The sequence below is a fragment of the Oratosquilla oratoria genome, chromosome 37 (genome assembly GCF_046742065.1).
Source record: "Oratosquilla oratoria isolate Oo_2021 chromosome 37, ASM4674206v1, whole genome shotgun sequence".
Lineage (NCBI taxonomy): Eukaryota > Metazoa > Arthropoda > Malacostraca > Stomatopoda > Squillidae > Oratosquilla > Oratosquilla oratoria.
This window is the reverse complement of record NC_134813.1, coordinates 26,838,814-26,858,149: the sequence shown is the minus strand read 5'-3', so window position 1 is coordinate 26,858,149 and position 19,336 is coordinate 26,838,814. Positions and strand designations below refer to the sequence as shown.

General features: G+C 37.9%; 1 protein-coding gene across 7 annotated transcripts in view; it reads right to left on the bottom strand.

The window, feature by feature from the left end:
• Positions 1-19,336, bottom strand: part of PKD (serine/threonine-protein kinase D3) — a 457,736-nt gene that overhangs the window by 20,819 nt on the left and 417,581 nt on the right. For 2 of the 7 annotated variants that reach the window (XM_076175327.1, XM_076175328.1), the window contains exons 5-7: positions 18,742-18,920; positions 15,745-15,762; positions 5,040-5,144 (exon numbers count right to left, since the gene is read on the bottom strand). In XM_076175327.1, the coding sequence (XP_076031442.1) occupies positions 5,040-5,144; positions 15,745-15,762; positions 18,742-18,920 (302 nt within the window). The remainder of the gene's footprint in view (positions 1-5,039; positions 5,145-15,744; positions 15,763-18,741; positions 18,921-19,336) is intronic. The other 5 variants (XM_076175330.1, XM_076175329.1, XM_076175332.1 and 2 more) reach the window with 5 other exon arrangements.

Here is a 19,336-nt window from a genome sequence, read left to right as displayed (position 1 = left end):
TCACTGTAATAAGTGCCGGATACTCAAAATTTCATTATTACACACAAGGTCGTGGAGATTATAACTCATTTACAACCTCAAATTTTGTAATGTGGCTACAAGATCCATTATAACCTATACTCAAACGCTTGTCTTGGACATTGTAACCATAGTCTTGTAAGTGATGGAGTTCACAGCCCACACACATCAGCTGAAATAGGTTCCATTCTTATTGACACAGGGCTAGTTTAGTAGCTGCTAGTGCTAGTGACTTGTAAAGTACCCCTCTACTTGCCCAATGTCAACAGAAACTTACTTGCCTGGTAAGTTGAAAATTACTTGCCTGGTAAGTTAACCTGCAGCTAATACTAGTAGCTACTAAACTAGCCCCATGTCAACAAGGCTTAAACAAAGAAGTAAATTTTTGACACAAGGCTAGTTTAGCAGCTGCTGGTGCTATCTGCATATTAGGGTAATTTACCTGGCAAGTAGTGTTGACACTAAAATTGTTTGATTATAAATTTACAAACTTTTTGTTGACACTGGGCAAGTTCATGGGTACTTTACAAGTCGCTGGCACTAGCAGCTACTAAACTAGCTACATGTTCAATGAGGCTTTACATTTAGCATCTACAAGAAGGGTTGTCATTGGCTGAGGCCCCATGACAAGCCATGTTCTCACTGACTGGAACCAATGTCAGCTGATGTATTTATCTAGTAGTATCTTATGGGAAGGGGAGCTATGCTCGTGGTGTTCCATCTTTGTATCTCACAGTGTCTAGTTTGCTCTTAAATTCGTGTATGGCTTTTGCACACACTATTGTTCTATCCAGTTTGTTCCAGATAACCATCACTCTGTGTGGAAATTTTTTTCAGGTCTCTTCTATAACTATCCTTTTTGAGTTTCTTATCATGTCCACTTGTATTTCTCTTATCTGTGATTGTGATTGTGAACTCCACCACTTACAAGACTATGGTTACAATGTCCGAGACAGGAGTTTAAGTTATGACAGATCTTGTAGTCACACTGCAAAATTTGAGGTTGTAAATGAGTTACGATCTCCATGATCTTGTGTGTTATAATGAAGTTTTGATTATCTGCTGCTTGTTACAGTGAACCTTAATGACATCAAAATAACATTCTAAAGCAGAAATATTCTAAGTAAAGCCATAATGATTCAACTTCATAAATTAATCTGTATAACTGTTAAATGCAGCTTCATGTACAAGCATATTTTTTTTAGAAACTATTGGGTTCCCAGTCAGCAGTGTCTACAAACTGCTTTTGAGTATGTTTAAGGGGTGACTATATTTGTTGGATCTTTGCTGTCTGATACACAGCTCCTGACCAGGAGCATATGTTCCTCACCTCTGGGGGGCCCAGATGTGACAGAAACTGTAGATCATGGCTGTACATAATATATCTAAACCATTGGATAACTGAACAAAATTGAGCTTGATATACTAGGGTAGGTGTTACATAGTTCAATGCATAACACCAGGGAGGCACTAAGGTAGACTACACTATATCAATAGTGTTAAGCAATTGCGATAATTTTTTTTTTTTTACAAATAAACTAATTTGATGCTTAATTATTCAGAATAAATACAAATGTGAATAATTTTGAAGATAAGACTATTTCATGACTTACATATACATATGCTATTATTTAATCACCATGTTAAGTATCACCCTCAACCAGGGGTTCAGGGGTCACCAAACTAGGTAAATACAACTCTGATAGCCGAGAGAATGAAGAGCTTGGGTCACATGACCATTTTGTTTATCTTCGCATTGGATATTCTACCAAACAAGTTTTAGAAAAATAATAATTTTCCCTTTTTTCTTTTGGCATGTACAGTGCACCGATGGTCCAGATGAAATGACCTTATGGGCTCAATCTGGCCCACAGGCCATAATTTTTTTACCCCTGCCTTAAATTAACTCAGTGACAATCTTTAAACTATTATCATATGTAAATACACTGGACATAAAGCCAGAGGTGAGCGTGGAGGACAACTATCTTCTTGTCACCCATCTTCAAAACCTGTCAACACACTCACAAACAAAAAAAGTGGCTTTTCAACACAAGAATGGAGAGATGATAAAACTCATATAGAGCCTAATTCACCCCAGATCAGAGTAGGCTCCAGTGGTATCTACACATTACATTTAATTGCTTCCCACACCCATTACTTCACCTCCACCATCCCCCCCACTCCTCTATTCCCTGCTACATGTGACCCAAAATACTCAAATACTTAAAACTCTCTACTTCCTCCAGACTCTTACCTTTTACACTTGTCTTCAACCCACCTTCACCCCACCCCCTGTATATCTTATCAATTTACTTTTGCCTATATTCATTTTCAGATTTCTCCTCTCACATACCATAATAAACTCCATCACTATTTCATTCTAGCCTCTGACTCAGCTACAACCACAAATCTCTACATCAAAAAACAGCCGTAACTATTACTGGATTTAGGTCTGCGCTTCAACACAGCTACCTCTCTTATATGGGGGAGAAGGTCCTTTAGTATGCATGTATGGACATGAATATTGTAAGTTACTGGGAAAAGAAAAGATAAAGAAAAAAAAAAGTGATTGTAGTGCTTTTAGAGGAATCAATTTGTTAAGTGTAGATGAAAAGTATTATGAGAAGGTTTTGAGAGGGTTAGGAGAGGAACAGAGGGAGTAATTGGTGGAAAGCAATGTGGATTTGATAAAGGTAGAGGATGCATAGATCAATTTATTGTGGTAAGACAGATTTGTGAGGTTTTGGTAATAGGTAAAGATCTTTTGGGGCCTTAATAGATTTGGAGAAGGCTTATGACCAGGTATTCAGTAATGTACTGTGGGAGGTATTGCAAATATATGGGATTGGGGGAAAACTGTTAAGGGCAGTCAAAAGTTTTTATGAGAACAGTAGAGCCTGTGATAGGATTGGAAATGGAGAGAGAGCAAGTGGTTTGAGGGGAAGGTAGGGCTGCAGCTGGGGTGTGTCATGACACCATGGCTGTTCAATGTGTATGGATGGAGTGAATGGGAGGTAAATGCAAGGGTAATGGGCAAGTGATTTGAGATGATTAGAGACAGTAGAGAGAAATGGGAGATGAGCCAGTTGGTGTTTGTGGATAACATTGTGCTTGTGGCAGGATCAGAGGAGGGATTAAGGCAGTGACAAAGTTTGGGAAGGTATGTAATACAAGAAAGTTGGAAGTAAATGTGGGTAAAAGGTGATGAGATGTACAATGAGAGAGGATGGCAGCAAGCTGGAAGCAAGTATTAAAGGAGAGAGGCTGGAGGAAGAGGACATTTTTAGGTATTTGGGGTCACATGTGGCAGGAAATGGAGTGGGGGTGGAGGTAAACTGTAGATTGAGAGAAGCAAGTAAATGCCTTGGAGGATTGAAAAGTGTTAAGAGAAATAAGTATCTAGGAATGGATGCAAAAAGATTATATGAGGGTATGATCATGCCTATGACACTGTATGGGGTAGACACCTAGAATCTAAAGAGAAGTTAGAAAGAAGTTTAAATGCATTTGTGATGAATCTAAAGAGAAGTAGAAAGAAGTTTAAATGTGTTTGTGATGAAGTGTCTGAGAAGCATAGTAAGGGTTACAAGGTTGGATAACATGAGAAATGAGGTGAGGAGGAGAGCAGGAGAGAGAAGGGAGCTGGTAGATGGGGCTGATGAAAGATTATTGGGATGGTTTGGATGCATGGAAAGAACAAGTGAAAAAAGATTTGCAAAAGAGGTGTGGAAAGCAGAGGCGGATGGAGTGAACTTGAGGGGACGACCAAGGATGAGATGGATGGACCAATCAATCCAATCATTCCGTTGCCTCAGACCTCTCTTGCAGAAGACCTGCATCCTCCATAAAATAGGAAGTAATGTGCCTTACATTATACTGTACTTGGCACTACAAAAACTCCTTACAATCTAAGCCTCTGTCCAAAGCATCATCATTCACATTTCACAACTATTTGAGCTACACATGGACTGACAACATTTACAAAGTTATACATGGTTTCAAGTTGCTCTCTAAAATTGTATCCTCATAAGAATTACATTAGTACAACAAACACACATTAGTTAAATAGAAAAATATCACAGTCAGTTCTCCAAGATGTTAAAGATTATTGTTGTACATTCATTACATCACCCAATGTCATGCTGTTATAATATTGTTACGTCCAAATTGATAACTTTAATTTAAAATCCACAAATATTCCTTTAAAATGCACAAAGAACATAGAATCAAACTAAGAGAATCCTTATTTAGTAAGACGTACTCTACAAGAAAACTAGTTAATATCCAGCTTTTCATTTAATGATAAATAGGGAGATTTTAAACCATTTAATGTTTAAAAAATGTAATCATTAACTATTTAATGTAAAATGCATTACTACAACAAACAAGTCATGTTCAACAAAATTTTAGGTAATAATCTATTAGCAATTAGTTTAAAACAGATTTAAACTATACCATATATATTTATAAAAAAAAAAAAATAGAATAAAAGGCTAGTGAGAAGACCTGTGGTTTTCATAATGTGAAGAAAAATAAAAGATAAAGTAGCAGAAAAAAATCTATTCCTTTGTTCCTAACATAATTCTTTCAAATATTCAACTGAAGACCTTATGTCAGCTACGAAGAAAAGTTAAAACAAAAGCAAAACACAAAAATAATTCTAATCAAAGGTGCCTTACCAAGAAATAAATATCCAGCCAAGTATCATCCCTGTGTGAAATATAATATGATAAAATAAAAGTTCAAACACAACATACTCTACAAAAATGGTGCTGCCTGACACCAGTGAGCTAGATCTATGTGCAAACATATTTATCGGTATTTTAATTTTTCTTGCAAAAGAAATACAATGGACTTCAATTCAATATGCCCGGTTCCGAGGCATAAGATGGTTCAAAGCTTTTAGCCCATAATGGTTCCATCAGAACTGCTTAAAAATAAAATTTGTAGTTATAATTTTAAATTCAAAGGAAGACTGAGGAAATGTAGCAGCAGAGACGTGTGAGCTAGCACATCTGTACCTTGATACGTCCCGCAAGCTCCTTCTCCACCCAGGCAGGTCTTCCCACAGAACCACTGAAGGAGCATCGGCTGTGTTTCATGTTGGGGCTGGAGGTAGTCATGGTCTGTGTGAAGATGAGGGACCTCTTGAAACACTAGCCGCTACACTTCTCCCAGCAACCATCTTACCACAATATAAGTAGAAAGAAATCAAAACCACCACCATCAACAGTACTACAACTATAGAAAAGACACCATTCAAAAACCTAGTTGAAGGATATAAACATGAATGTGCAAGGACATAGATTTAAGACTGAAGAACCATTAGAGCCTTGAATATGGAATACTATTGGGAAAAGTAAATCATACTTTTCTATTAAATTTGCTTCAAAATAACTTCTACACAGCAACAAAGAGTAAAAACTATTCAATTCAGTTTAACATCATGAGCACCTCCTCTCAGAGAGGATTAGGATGGTGCCTCTTTATGGAGGACTTTTTGAAGCTTAAAAGTCAAATAAAGAAATAAACAAATGAATAAATAAATAAACAAATAAGTCAATAAACAAATGAAAAAATAAAATAAAATAAAATAAAATAAATCAAAATAAAATATAATAGAAAATTCTGAAGACATTCTGAGCAATACCACGATGCTGATTTAACCATGTAATATAATATTCAGCTGTACCATTCACTTTTTTTTTATCAAATTCGTTAATGAGAGAGAGGGGGGGGGCATTTTGCAATTCAGATCACGGCTCCAGTGATACAACGAAGGGCCATCAAGAGGAGCTTCGCCAGATACGAGAAAGAGAAGATGATGAAGATGAAGAAGATGAAAAAGAGAAGCGAGTAAATGCCTTGGTGGATTAAAAAGTGTAATGAGGAATAGAAATTTGGGAATGAATGTTAAAAATGAGACTGTATGAAGGAGTGATTGTGCCAACAGCACTATATGGGGCACAAACATGGAACATAAGAGAGGAAGAGAGAAGGAGTTTGAATGTGCTTGAGATGAGGTGTCTGAGAAGTATGATGGGGGTTACTAGGCTGGAGAGAGTGAGAAATGAGGAGGTGAGGAGAACAGGGGTGGTAAGGGAGTTGGGAGATAGGGTGGATGAAAGAGTATTGGGATGGTTTGGACACATGGAAAGAATGAGTGAAGAAAAACTAGTAAAAGAGGTATGGAAGGCAGATGTGGAGGGAGTGAACATGAGGGGGTGACCTAGGATGAGATGGATGGAAGGGGTGAAAGGGGCTTTGGGGAAGAGGGGAATGTCTGTTGAGGAAGGACGGGAGAGGACAGAAGACAGGGGTCAGTGAAGAATGGTTGTATATGGATGATGATGTGATGCATGAGGTGGAATGGGTGGGGGGATTGGGAGTGAGATTGACACAGCCCGAAGGGATTTCTCCCTGTCTTCTCCTTTTCTGCATTTAATGAAGCGGCCTTGCTGTGGATGTGCTGTCTTGCAACACTGCCTCTGACCCAGGGCAGTGGGCAAGATGCAGGGATGACCCTCCAGGAGGTGCCAAGATAAGAGGGAGGGGAGAGGGTGGAGGGGAGTGGAATGTATTTAGGGATGGAATGGGTGAGAATGGTTTTTATGCCTTTTTCTTTTTGACTACCTCCCTTGTAAGGGGGAAAAAGCCTTGGTATATGTATGTATATATATATATATATATATATATATATATATCTATATATATATATATATATATATATATATATATATAAAAATATATAAATATATATATATGTATACCAAAGGCTTTTTCCCCCTTACAAGGGAGGTAGCCAAACAATAAAGGCATTCGAACCACTCCCACCCATTCCTTCCCTAACATACTCCACTCCCCTCTATTTTATCTTGGCACCTCCTGGATGATGGGTCATCCCTGCATCTCGCCCACTACCCTGGGTCAGAAGCAGTGTCACAAGACACAGCACATCCAGGGAGAAATCCCTTCGGGCTGTACCAAATTATTTCTCATACATACTCCCTCACCCCCCACCCCCCACTCACTCCCCCTCATGCATCATTGCATCATCTATACACAACCATTCTCCATTCACCCCTATCTTCTGTCCTCTCCTGTCCTTCCTCAACAGACATTTCCCTCTTTCCCAAAGCCCCTTTTACCCCATCCATCCATCTCATCCTAGGTCGACCCCTCATGTTCACTCCTTCCACCTCTGCCTTCCACACATCTTTTACTAATCTTTCTTCACTCATTCTTTCCATGTGTCCAAACCATCCCAACACTCTTTCATCCACCCTATCTTCCAACTCCCTTACTATCCCCATTCTCCTCGTCACCTCCTCATTTCTCACTCTATCCAGCCTAGTAACCCCTATCATACTTCTCAGACACCTCATCTCAAACAAATTCAAACTCCTTCTCTCTTTCTCTCTTATGTTCCGTGTTTCTGCTCCTTACAGTGCTGTCGGCACATCACTCTTTTATACAATCTCTTCTTAGCATCCATGCCCAAATGTGTATTTCTCATTACACTTTTTAATCCACCATGGCATTTATTCGCTTCTCTCAATCTACATTCTACCTCCACCTCCACTCCTCCCTTTCCTGCCACATTCACACCCAAGTATCTAAAACTATCCACTTCTTCCAGTCTCTCTCCCTTAATACTCACTTCTAGACTTCTACCACTTTTCCCCTTGTACATCTCATCACCTTACTTTTACCTACATTTATCTTCAACTTTCTTCTTTCGCACACCTTCCCGAACTCTGTCACTAACTTCCACAATCCCTCCTCTGATCCTGCTACAAGCGCAGTGTCATCAGCAAATAACAACTAGCTTATCTCCCACTTTTCTCCATTTTCTTTAACCATCTCCAATCCCTAACAACTACCCTTACATTTACCTCTCACACTATATATATATATATATATATATATATATATATATATATATATATATATATATATATATGAACATAAGAATAAGAGTGCAAGAGACCATAAGGCCTACACTTGGCAGTTCCAAGTCCATTACCGCCTGTCATCCCCATCCATAAAGTTGTCTGTTTCTTTAAACAAACAATAGTTTCAAATCTAAATACATGGTTTCAAAGTCTATTCCATTCGTTGACCACCCTATTAGTAAACCAGTTCTTGCCTATTTCTTTCTTAAATCTAAATTTGTCCAATTTAAATCCATTACTGTCTTAATATGATGACCTTGTTTGCATCACCCTTGTTAACACCTCTGATCCACTTGAACATCCCACACTGTGTCTTTCCAGAGAGTATAAGTTAAGGTGCCTAAGCCTCTTTTCATATAGTAAATTTCTGAGCCCAAGTATCACTTTGGTCATTCTCCTCTGTACTGATTCTAGTGAATTAATGCCCATTCTAAAGGACGGAGACCAAAACTGTGCTGCATAGTCAAGAATGGGTCTATTGCTAGTGTTTGATAATTACCTCTACACTTCTGTTTGTAACCATCCTAGCAATGGAACCTAATGCTTTGTTAGCTTTATTCCTGGTGCTAATGCACTGTTTCCTGGATTTAAGGTTAAGACTTACTAGAACTTCCAAGTCTCTCTCGCACTCAGTTTTCTCTAAAAACGTGTTATCTACACATGACTAACCCTTGCAGAAACCATTCTGTGAGTCATGAATCAAATTATATCTCTCAATGTGATCTCTGATTCTATTAACTACTATTCATTCAAGCATTTTACCTATAACTGATTGGCCTATCGTTGCATACAGACAATCTCCCTGTTTGAAAATAGGAACAATGTTTGCCTGCCCCCAAGCATACATACATACATATACCAAAGGCTTTTTTCCCCTTACACGGGGGGGTAGCCAAAAAGAAAAAGGCATAGAAACCACTCCCACCCATTCCATCCCCTACATATTACATACCCCTCCATCCTCCTCCCTCCCTCTCATCTTGGCACCTCCTGGATGACGGGTCATCCCTGCATCCTGTCCACTGCCCCAGGTCTGAAGCAGTGTCGCAAGACAAAGCACATCCACAGCAAGGCCGCTTCATAAATTTGGCTAATTTCTTTATACAGTATTCTTTTTGGTACTGGGTGTCCATAGTGTTGCTGCATACTCCAGTTTTGGTCTTATTAGTGTGATTAATATTTTTTTAATCATCTCCTCATCCAAATAGTCAAATGCCACTTTCATAAACCTTAATAGGCTGGTTTCTCTGACTATTTTTCCAGTCCTGTGGAACCTTTCCTTCTTTGAGTGTTTAATTATCTTGTATATTTTGTCCATCAACTTCTCTATGCATTCTTTCAATATCCAATTTGCAATTCCATCTAGATTGTGTGATTTTCTGAAATCAATGCTTTTTATTTGATCTCTGATTTCCTTCAGTGTACTACAAGACATTCTGCTTCTTCTGAGGTGATTGCATTCTGGGATGACTGGAGTCTGCTGCCAAGCTGACTTTGTGTTGATAGTGATTTATTATGGGGTGGTGACTTAAACATATACAGTGGCCGCGAAAAGTTTGGGCACGTAACAAATGTAAACACTTGTGACATTTAAATAATCATTTAAAGACCTATAAATGGCTTATTACATACCTTATTTACCAAGCAATTTTCCCTTAAGCTTTATGACCTTCTCCAAACGTGCCGGGATGCATCTTGCCAGGTTTTGTACGTGTTGAGGAATAATATTATCCCAAATATCCTGTATTTCTGTTTTTAGCTTAGCTGTTTTTTAATTATATGCCATACGTGCTCAATGGGATTTAGGTCTGGAGAATTTCCAGGCCATTTTTTGAAGTAATCAACACCACAGTCTTCTAACCATTGGGTAACAGACCGAGCTGTGTGAGCAGGAGCTCCGTCCTGCATAAACCAACTAGCATTGCACTTTTCAAAACTTTCAGGCAGGTTATCACACAATAACTCGAAATAAGTGTGCTGATTTACACTCTCATTTTGTGCAAGAAACACTAAATTGCCAACTCCACCAAATGCAAAGCATCCCCACACCATAACACTTGCAGCATGTTTCACCACTTTAGCTGTATAGCGAGGGTCATTAGGGTCAGACCCCCTGGGGCGCCTCACACGCTTCGACCTACAGCCCGACGACACCACAAACGTTGACTCATCACTCCACAATACTCGTTCCCAGTCTTCTAAGGACCAGTCCTTATATTTCTTGCAAAATGCTATGCGATCACGTATGTTTTTTGCACTTTGGAGGGGAAGAACTTTAGCACAGCAACTACGGTATTGTAAATCTTTGGCTAAATGATCAGAAATACATCTTACAGACACATCATGCAGCAGTGCAGGGTTATTTTCTTTCAGTTTTCGAGCTGTGAGTGTTGGATCTTTATCTAACTGCCTCCTAATAACCGTAGAAGTAGAATTTGATATCTTCCTTGGCTGACCAGAGCGATGCTTTGGAGTAGGAATGATGTTACTTCCTCCGTCTCGAAATTTCTTGGTCTACTTTTGCACTTGACGCACTCCAATTCCCACACGAGTAGCAATATCTTTACACTTATAACCCTCCCTATAGAGGGTTATGATTGTAACAACTGTGTCTCTTCCCAGCTCTTTACCACTTCCCATTACGGAGATATCAAGGCACAAAAACAGAGACCACCGCAAAAAAAAGACTACTCCCCGTGAGAGATGATTAGAAACTGACTCCACGTGACATCGAGTGCGCCTAAACAGAGTTGCTAAGTAGTGCGTATTGTCTCGGCTAAATATGGGTACAAACGCTAGCATTGAAAAATAACGAAAAGTTTGGGCGGAAAGTTGTATTTTTCGCATGTTTTGAGTTTAGCTGAAAATTGGGGAGCATTTTGCGCCCAAACTTTTCGCGGCCACTGTACATGCCATTGCAATTATTACTAATCTTAGGAGTGACTTTTTGGTTTAGCTTATTTTTGCAAAATTGAAATGAAGTACATAACTTGTCTGTCTAATGCTAAGTGCTTGTTTTTATGATCCAAGTGTACATACATTTTTGAATGGATGCATTGCAAGGGACTGGGAGTAGATTACTATAGACCTTTGAGTGAAATATGACAGTGCTGTTTTTATGTTATGTTCAATAGGCTGTATCAGGTCTTTGATGTATATTTACCTAGTTGTATTTTACAGGTAGGGGAGCTACACTCATACTGTCCTACCTTTGTATCTCGCAGTGTCTAGTTTGCTCTTAAATTCGTGAATGGCTTTTGCACACACTACTGTTTCGTCCCGTTTGTTCCAAGTGTAGGCTGAATGTTGTGTCTCAAAGTAGAGGCCCATTATTTTTGAGTTTTTGTAATGTGGAAAAGACTGACCAGATAATATGACTGTTGGTTGCTTCTTTGATTTATGGTAGTTGAGGGTAAGCAGTGTTATTGATGACTTTTGTGAAGAAGGAACAGGAAGCGACAGAAGTAACCATAATTCGTTTGCTGACACAGAAAAGACATTTTTGGTTACTCCCTTGCAGTTGCAGTGCTGAGCTATTATTGTTAGATCACCCACATGGGTGAGAGATTTGATGTTGTGTGAACAGGTTCAACAGTGTTGGTGATAGGATTGCTCCTTGGGGTACTCCACCAAACAACCTCTTGATCCATAATATCTAGTTTATGTGATACTGCATCTAGACCACCATCCAGCTCTAAAACACAGAATATGCTAGCCATGGATGCAAAATGCCCACCATGATGGAATCACAAAATTGTGCACAAGGTATATATGGATTGCTGAAAATGTCTTTTCACCACATTAAGAGATGGAAAAAATATATATATAAATATATATATCATACATACATTACCAAAGGCTTTTTCCCCCTTACAAGGGAAGTAGCCATAATCAAAAGACATAATTTGACTCCCATCCATTTCACCCCAATTCACCACCCCTTCATAGAGGCCCTAAACTGTCCTAAATTGGAACATGTAGTAGTGGTACAGTCTCCACACAAGATCAAGAGAATGTAAAAAGCAATAATTAAACTAGTACCCGACAAGAAGCCACAATCAAAGGCACAAAGAGAAATATGTGACCTGATTGCTGTGTTCAGGTCACTGAAGGGAGTGGATAACACTGACAAAGATCTCTTGATTTAGGACTGGAAGGTGTAATGAGTCTGTCAGAAGTACTCCTCACTCCCGTCCTCACCTCTTCTCCTCACTCCCGTCCTCACCTCTTCTCAGCCATCCCATGACATCACTGACCCACAAGTGGCCCCATGGAACACTCATGTCCCCAGCTACATGACTCGACCCAGAGCTTTCCTGAGGCCCACGGGTGGACAAAGTCTTCTCAATGAAACACATGCAGCTCACCAGCCTAAGATGGACCTTGTGAGGCCTCCAGCGATGACTACCTTGGCCAGCCACGTGACATAAACACTGGATTCGTTGGGGAATGCATAACCTCTGTCTTCACAAATCACTGGCATCAGAATGTTTTGCCTCTGACTTCCTCATGCATCACACTTGACCTCAAGCCAATTAGAAGCATGGGTCATAACCTGCCCATGTATATAAAGGTTGGACCAACGCCAAAGATTCAAAGCGCCTCGGAGCATCATACACAAGCCTGGCTTGCTGCTCCTGCTTTTTCACCTCCTTGCCCACCCTTTTGTTCCCTTGCAAGCAGATTGCCTTGAAGCATCATATGTGAGCCTGGCTTGCTGTTCCTGCTTTCTTGCCTCCTCCTCCCCTTTTGTTCCCTCGCAAGCAGATCGCCTCAGAGCATCATATGTATTTACTTAGTTGTATTTTATGGGACTGGAGCTATGCTTGTGTTGACCCATTTTTGTATCTCTCTACATCTAGTTTGCTTTTGAATTCGTGTATATTTCTTACATTAACTGTTTCACTGTTCAATTTGTTCCAGACGTTAATTACCCTCTGTGGGAAACTGTTCTTTTTCAGGTCTCTTCTGTAACTGTCTTTTTTCAGTTTCTTTGCGTGTCCTCTTGTTTCTCTTTTGTCCCATTTCAATAGGTCATCTCTATCAAGAACTTCCATTCCTGTCTCACTGCTCCTCCTTTCTCACCTCCTTCCCCCTTGTTCCCTCGCAAACAGATTGCCTGGAGACATGACTTGAAACACAGTCATCACCTCCCTTGCCGTCTCGTTCCCCCTCCACTGCCGCCTTACATTCATTGCTAAATAAAACCAACTCTCTCTCCATCAGAGTTTGCCTTCAACCAGCCTAACAGAGTCATTAGAATGAACTAAAAGACTACATCTGTGGGATAAGAAGAAATACTTTTCTGTATGGATACATCAACATTTGGAATACCCTAGGAGGTAATAGAGCCCAGATAAGAACCATAACCAAACTCAAAACTGGATATGATAAATGAAGACTAAAGATTCACACTGGGCTATTTTTGCTCCAACTGCTGGAGCAGATTTGCAGCCCACAGCTTTTGGGAAGGAATCTGTTATATATACATACATATACTAAGGGCTTTTCCTCCTTTACAAGGGAGGTAGCCAAAGTCAAAGACATAAATCCACTCCCAATCATTTCATCCCCACATACTCCACTCCCATTCTCTTTTCTTGGCTCCTCCTGGAATCTGATATGCTGTAGACAAATAATTTTCCTCCAGCATATCAAATAACATTCTATGTACATTGTTGAGAAAACAAAATAGTTTGCCAAAGTGACTTCATGGTGGAAAAAATTCTGGAGGTGGGAAGTAGAGTCAATGAATTGAAAGTTGGAGAAAAAATAACCCAGTGTAATAATGCCATTATAGACAGGACCCCCATGAATACAACTCCTTTCCTGTACACAATTGGATAAATAAAATAAGAATAAATACCAGTTTTTCATAATCCCCACCCCACCCCCACCACCACCAGAAGTTAGCTATTACACTGATCTGAGACACTGGCCTGTAATTCACAAGTTTCTCCTTTAGCCATTGTCCAACCCTGAGACACCCCCTTCTAATGAACATACAAATATGTTCCTTGTTATCTGTCTACCAGTTGTTCTTTATGCTCTGTAAGTATCCACTCTGAGATCCTGTCTAGCCCTGGAGCTTTCCTCACAGCTAACATGATGGTTCTTGTGCATTTAGGGCATGTGTAAAGGTCTAAGTTGGTTTCAAAGTCAGTGGTTTGCAGAAAAAATATGGAAGAACAAACACGAGTGAGCTACTCTCGTTAATGGAAAAAATGAAGAGTATAAGATAGAAGGAAGTTGAAGTACTGTATGCAAGCACCAGGCCTGTTTCCTTAAAAAAATAATAAATAATAATAATAATAAATAATAATAATAAATAATAATAATAATAATAATAAATAATAATAATAATAATAATAATAATAATAATAATAATAAATAAATAAATAAATAAACAAACAAATAAATAAATAAAGATAAATAAAATACAAAATATATAAATAAACAAAATAAAATAACATGAAATTATTCTTAATAATAAATTTTCTGTACCATCAATGAGCTCATTATCTTTCACCACATACTATAACAACTGTACTATGGATCCAAGTTCACAGAAGAACTTCAAAACCATAACCTAACAAGGAACAAGAAAGAAGATCCACCATAAATAGGATGCTATGTTGAAATGTGTTTAAAAATATCCAACAATCTGATACCGTTTCTTCTTCTGCCTTTAAAATTTCCAGGGACTTGTGTTTAGTAAACACTGCAAAAATATAGTAAGCATGCCAAAGTATATAAAAACAAATCACACAAGTTTAAATTATTTGTTATGTATGGCAAACTTTTTTAAGATTTAGTAATCAAATAACTAAAGGACATAAAAGTTAGCTCCTGACCAACTATACTAACTTTTATGTATCAGCTTTATTTCTGACCTTTCCTATTAATTCAGGCTATGATGGTTCAAAACATGAAAAGCAATTTTTAGGGTTTTGATCTCACCAGCATTCCACAAATCAATGGGTCAGATTAACTTATATGTTGAACAGTAAACAATGACACAATGAACTATACTACTGTTATCATGAATTTCGACATATGACATTAAAAGCATGTTATGTTAAGGGTCTAGCAAAGGAATACTTTTCAGACAATAAATACGAGTACCAATTGGAAATAAAGTTTTGTTCTAAACAAATTCTGCCCCCCAATATAGCTATGAGTGAAGCAGTCATGAAAGGATCCAAGTATATAAGAGTGCCAATAAAATCTAAACAAGGTAATACAAAAACACAAATAAGAAATTATTCCATGTTTCCATATAACATAAACAAGTATAGAAAACTTAATGATACATTCAATTATATTTATATTAAACTCTTTCAATATAAATTGAAATTAAATTTGCTGCATTAAAAAATGTGCACATCATCAAAAGAATATAGTATATAACTTTGCAACTGTCTAGATCTACATATGAGATGTTATTAAAAATTAATAAGAAGGGGTACTTTTAGAATATTATTATTTCAACAAAACTTTAAGGGTTAAATATCTGATATGTTGATACTGTATACTTTATTACAAATCACTATAACAACTGACTTCTGGAATAAATCACATATAGTTGAAACAGACCACATAAAAAAAAAAAAACAAGTGATTTGTATCGGGTGATAAAGACAACAGGACTGCTTTGCTCCCATCCACAGGGTAATACAGAGGTAAACTGCACAACAGTGAGGACATGGAAGACATAAACATGCACACTAAATCCATGCATTCAAGCTTTAAGATAGATCCATTTACATACCAAGACGTGAAGGCCTTTCTGTTTATCCATAAGACACAGCAAAGAGATGGAAGGAAAAGCATTTCAGTTTAATTCGTGGTCAACATTTGTCATATTGCCTGTTATTTGTGTGACACTGGGGGTTTTAGTGCATTGGGGACACGATCATTACAAATGAACTTGGCTGCTTTTCGTTTTACCAGTTTCTCAACCTTTAAGCTATTGACAGAAACTTAACAATACACACAAATATCCATGTTCAAGCAGTTCATTCACATCTATACAATACATAAGCAATTCACTTCTCTGCCTTCAGATGTTAATTTGGAATATTAAATAGTTGTTCCAAAGAAAATATTTTCTAAAAGCATTCACTACATGAAATACTCAAGACAACACTATCCTCGTTAATTGTTAAACTTTATGAAAAAAAATATTAAAATTCAGACAGAAATCCAGGGGTATATAGTACATATACTTAATCTATAAAACACTTAATGAAGGTTATGAATGCTGCATAAATGATGAATATTTTACAGTGTGCACAGATTAAATCCAAATGTAGCTAAGTGTCAAAAGGATAACAATAAATAGGAGCTATTTCTTTCCTTAGCATTTCGGTGAAACATTTACTTTTTGTAGTTTGATTTTTCATAAATAATACAGTCCTCTTCAACTATCAGAACCACAACAATATCCCCAAATCCTTGCTCTGTCCATACATTCTAGTTTTCACTCTAAACTCAGGGTTGTACTAATTTGAGCTGCCGTCTTGCCAGCACTCCTGATCACTTAAGACACATTTTCATTTGAAAACACACATTCCCAAGTCTTTGTGCTCCAATACTGATAACAATATGCAAGCGTGAGCCATTCTGCGTTCATCTTCTGTGTCAGAGCCAGCCTCTTGTGTGTATGATAGCATAGAAGCCCTACAAGATTCTTTGATCTATTCAAGATGGTCCTTATGGTTCCTGAAAAAGGAAAGAACTCTCGAATCTAATTTCACCGGCAGTGATAAACAGCCTGGTCTATGCAGCAAAGAGAGTTTCACTGTTTTCCAAGAGGAACTATCAAATCCTTTCTTCTGCTGCAACAAACTTGATCTACATGACCCACTGATATGTGGCATCTTTTTTTTTTTTTTTGTTAGCTACCTTGTTATATAAATTTCTGACAGTTTCTTAATGCACTATAGCAATATATGTCTTCTCCATCATGATCAGCCATCCCCCTCTCTCCCCTGCCAATGTGCACTTTTAAGGACATGTGTGGCCAAGGGAACAGACACACAAGAAAAGGGGGAATACTGACAGACATCAGGAGTAATATACAAAACTACCCCGTCTTATGGTTTTCATCATATTCACTAGGTGCTCACACCATCATCACTCAGTGCTAAATGCAATATGACACTCATCCAATTGGACATCACAGTAATATACATATGTGAAATACAAAAGTAAGATTACCATTATGCCCCTCCCCTGTTCACATTTAATCTGTACACACTGTATTATGACTATTCCAAGCCACAAAACAAATGACAAATCCAAATGAACCCAGATTCTTAATCTACCTTACTATAATTCCCATTAGTAAATGTGAAAGCAGTGACTTATTTGTTGGCATTCATTGCAACAGTGAAACATATCAATATCATGTGTAACCTTTATAATCTTTCATATCAGTCAAGCCAGTTTAGAAGAAAGAATAATTCAAGCATTAATAGTTAAGCAGAGTAATCAAGCCACTTCAGGCAAACATTCCTGATTTAAAGTAATACAGTACTGCTCTACGCTGTTTAATGGGTTAAATGTCCAGGGTTGGGCCCAAGTACTTTTACTTTTACTTGTACTAAGAATCAAGTACATTTTTTCAAGTACTTGTACAGGCCAAGGATGGGTCCAAGTATATTTACTTGTACCTGTACTTAGACTTAAGTACAGATTTTCATGTACTTGTACTTACACCCAAAGTACTTGAAAAATACCAAGTACATTCAAGTATAAACAAATACATAGTATTTAATAAAAAGTTATGTACTGTATATAGGTTCTAGCAAACTTTCTGATGATACTATTGGGTAAATGCACTTGTCTGCTATTCTAAGCACTTGGAATTGGACTTAAGTACATAGCAAACTTTCTGTACTTGTACTTTTTCTTGTAAAATATCCAGGTACTTGGACCCAACCCTGAAATATCACATGCCAACACAGGAAGCATTCAGAATTAGTGATTTATCAGCCGGTTTCTCCTTTCTCTTCCAACTGATGTTATATGTTATTTAAGTGTAACAGGCAGTGAATGCAAGCAAAAATGCAATAGGACAGGCAATATCATTCAGCAGGCTCATAACTGTGCTCTGGATTCCTTAGGATATCAAGCTGGTAAAGTGTCAACAAAGCTTGTTAACATATTTCATGAGTCCAGCACTCCAGCCTGAGTAGATTAAATCAAATGACCCAATACAAAAGACTCAATAACTTGAAGACTTTTCAGTATTCATTATGAGCTTAATATCCGATAAAATCCATCGCACTAATTCATATAATGAAGAAATCAAGTTTTCAAACAATAAAACAGGTTATTTTGTAGAATTCAATAGATCTGAGCATATTTTGAATAAAACATTGACAGCAGAGCAACCAAAACTTTGATATAGCTCCTATGCCAAGTTTTTGTTATTCAAATCTTGATATACTCCATTATTAAAGCATGGAATCAAATAACCCACACTATACATTCTATAAAGATAATTACCTTTGCAACTTCTAAATCTTACCACTACCAACCAGAAGACTTATAAGGGGGGTGTCCAGTTAAGGCATGCACCCACCCTTCAGCCATCCCACACCCACCAACACCCATTTCTTGTCCCTTTTATTCTAGCTCCTTGTGGATGAGGGGCCATCCCTGTTCCCAGCCTACTTCCCGGCTCTGAAGCAGCAATGCAGCAAGACAGCTGTGTGTGTATCAGTATAGAGAAGATGATAAAATTTATATTAATACGTACAATGCTCAGGGCAGCTACATCCCTTACCACAGGCATGTCGCCCTCCAAGGAGGACTGGTTGTGGAGGGAGTTGAGAGAGTCTGAGGGTGAGCGTGGCATGGAGGGTCGTCGTCGACGGGCGTAGCTGCAGTTATTGGGGATGTTGTAGGCACATCGCTTGTGGAAGTTGAGACCACAACCTGTCCATTAATTTCAAAAGGTTTAGATAAAATAAATAAATGAATAAAAAATAAAAAATAAAATAAATAAATGAATAAAAAATAAAGAATAAAATAAATAAATAAATAAATCAGAGAACAGCAAGCTCTTCATTGTTATCTAAATGTGAAATGTACTAAGAATACCTCTAGGTTAATACAATCTAAAGTTCTTATACTAAATTAACCCTGTGCTATCAAATCTAACTGATGCCACTTTCAGCATGCAATAGCCAAATATGTGATAACCAAATTGAATAACTTATATACAGTAAACATATACCGAAAGGTCCTTTTGCTCTTATAAGGAGAGTGGCAGTCAAAACACACCTTTACCCGCCCAAAAAAATACTCAGTATTTGTTGTCCCACCCATTTTAGCTCCTTTTGGACGAAGGG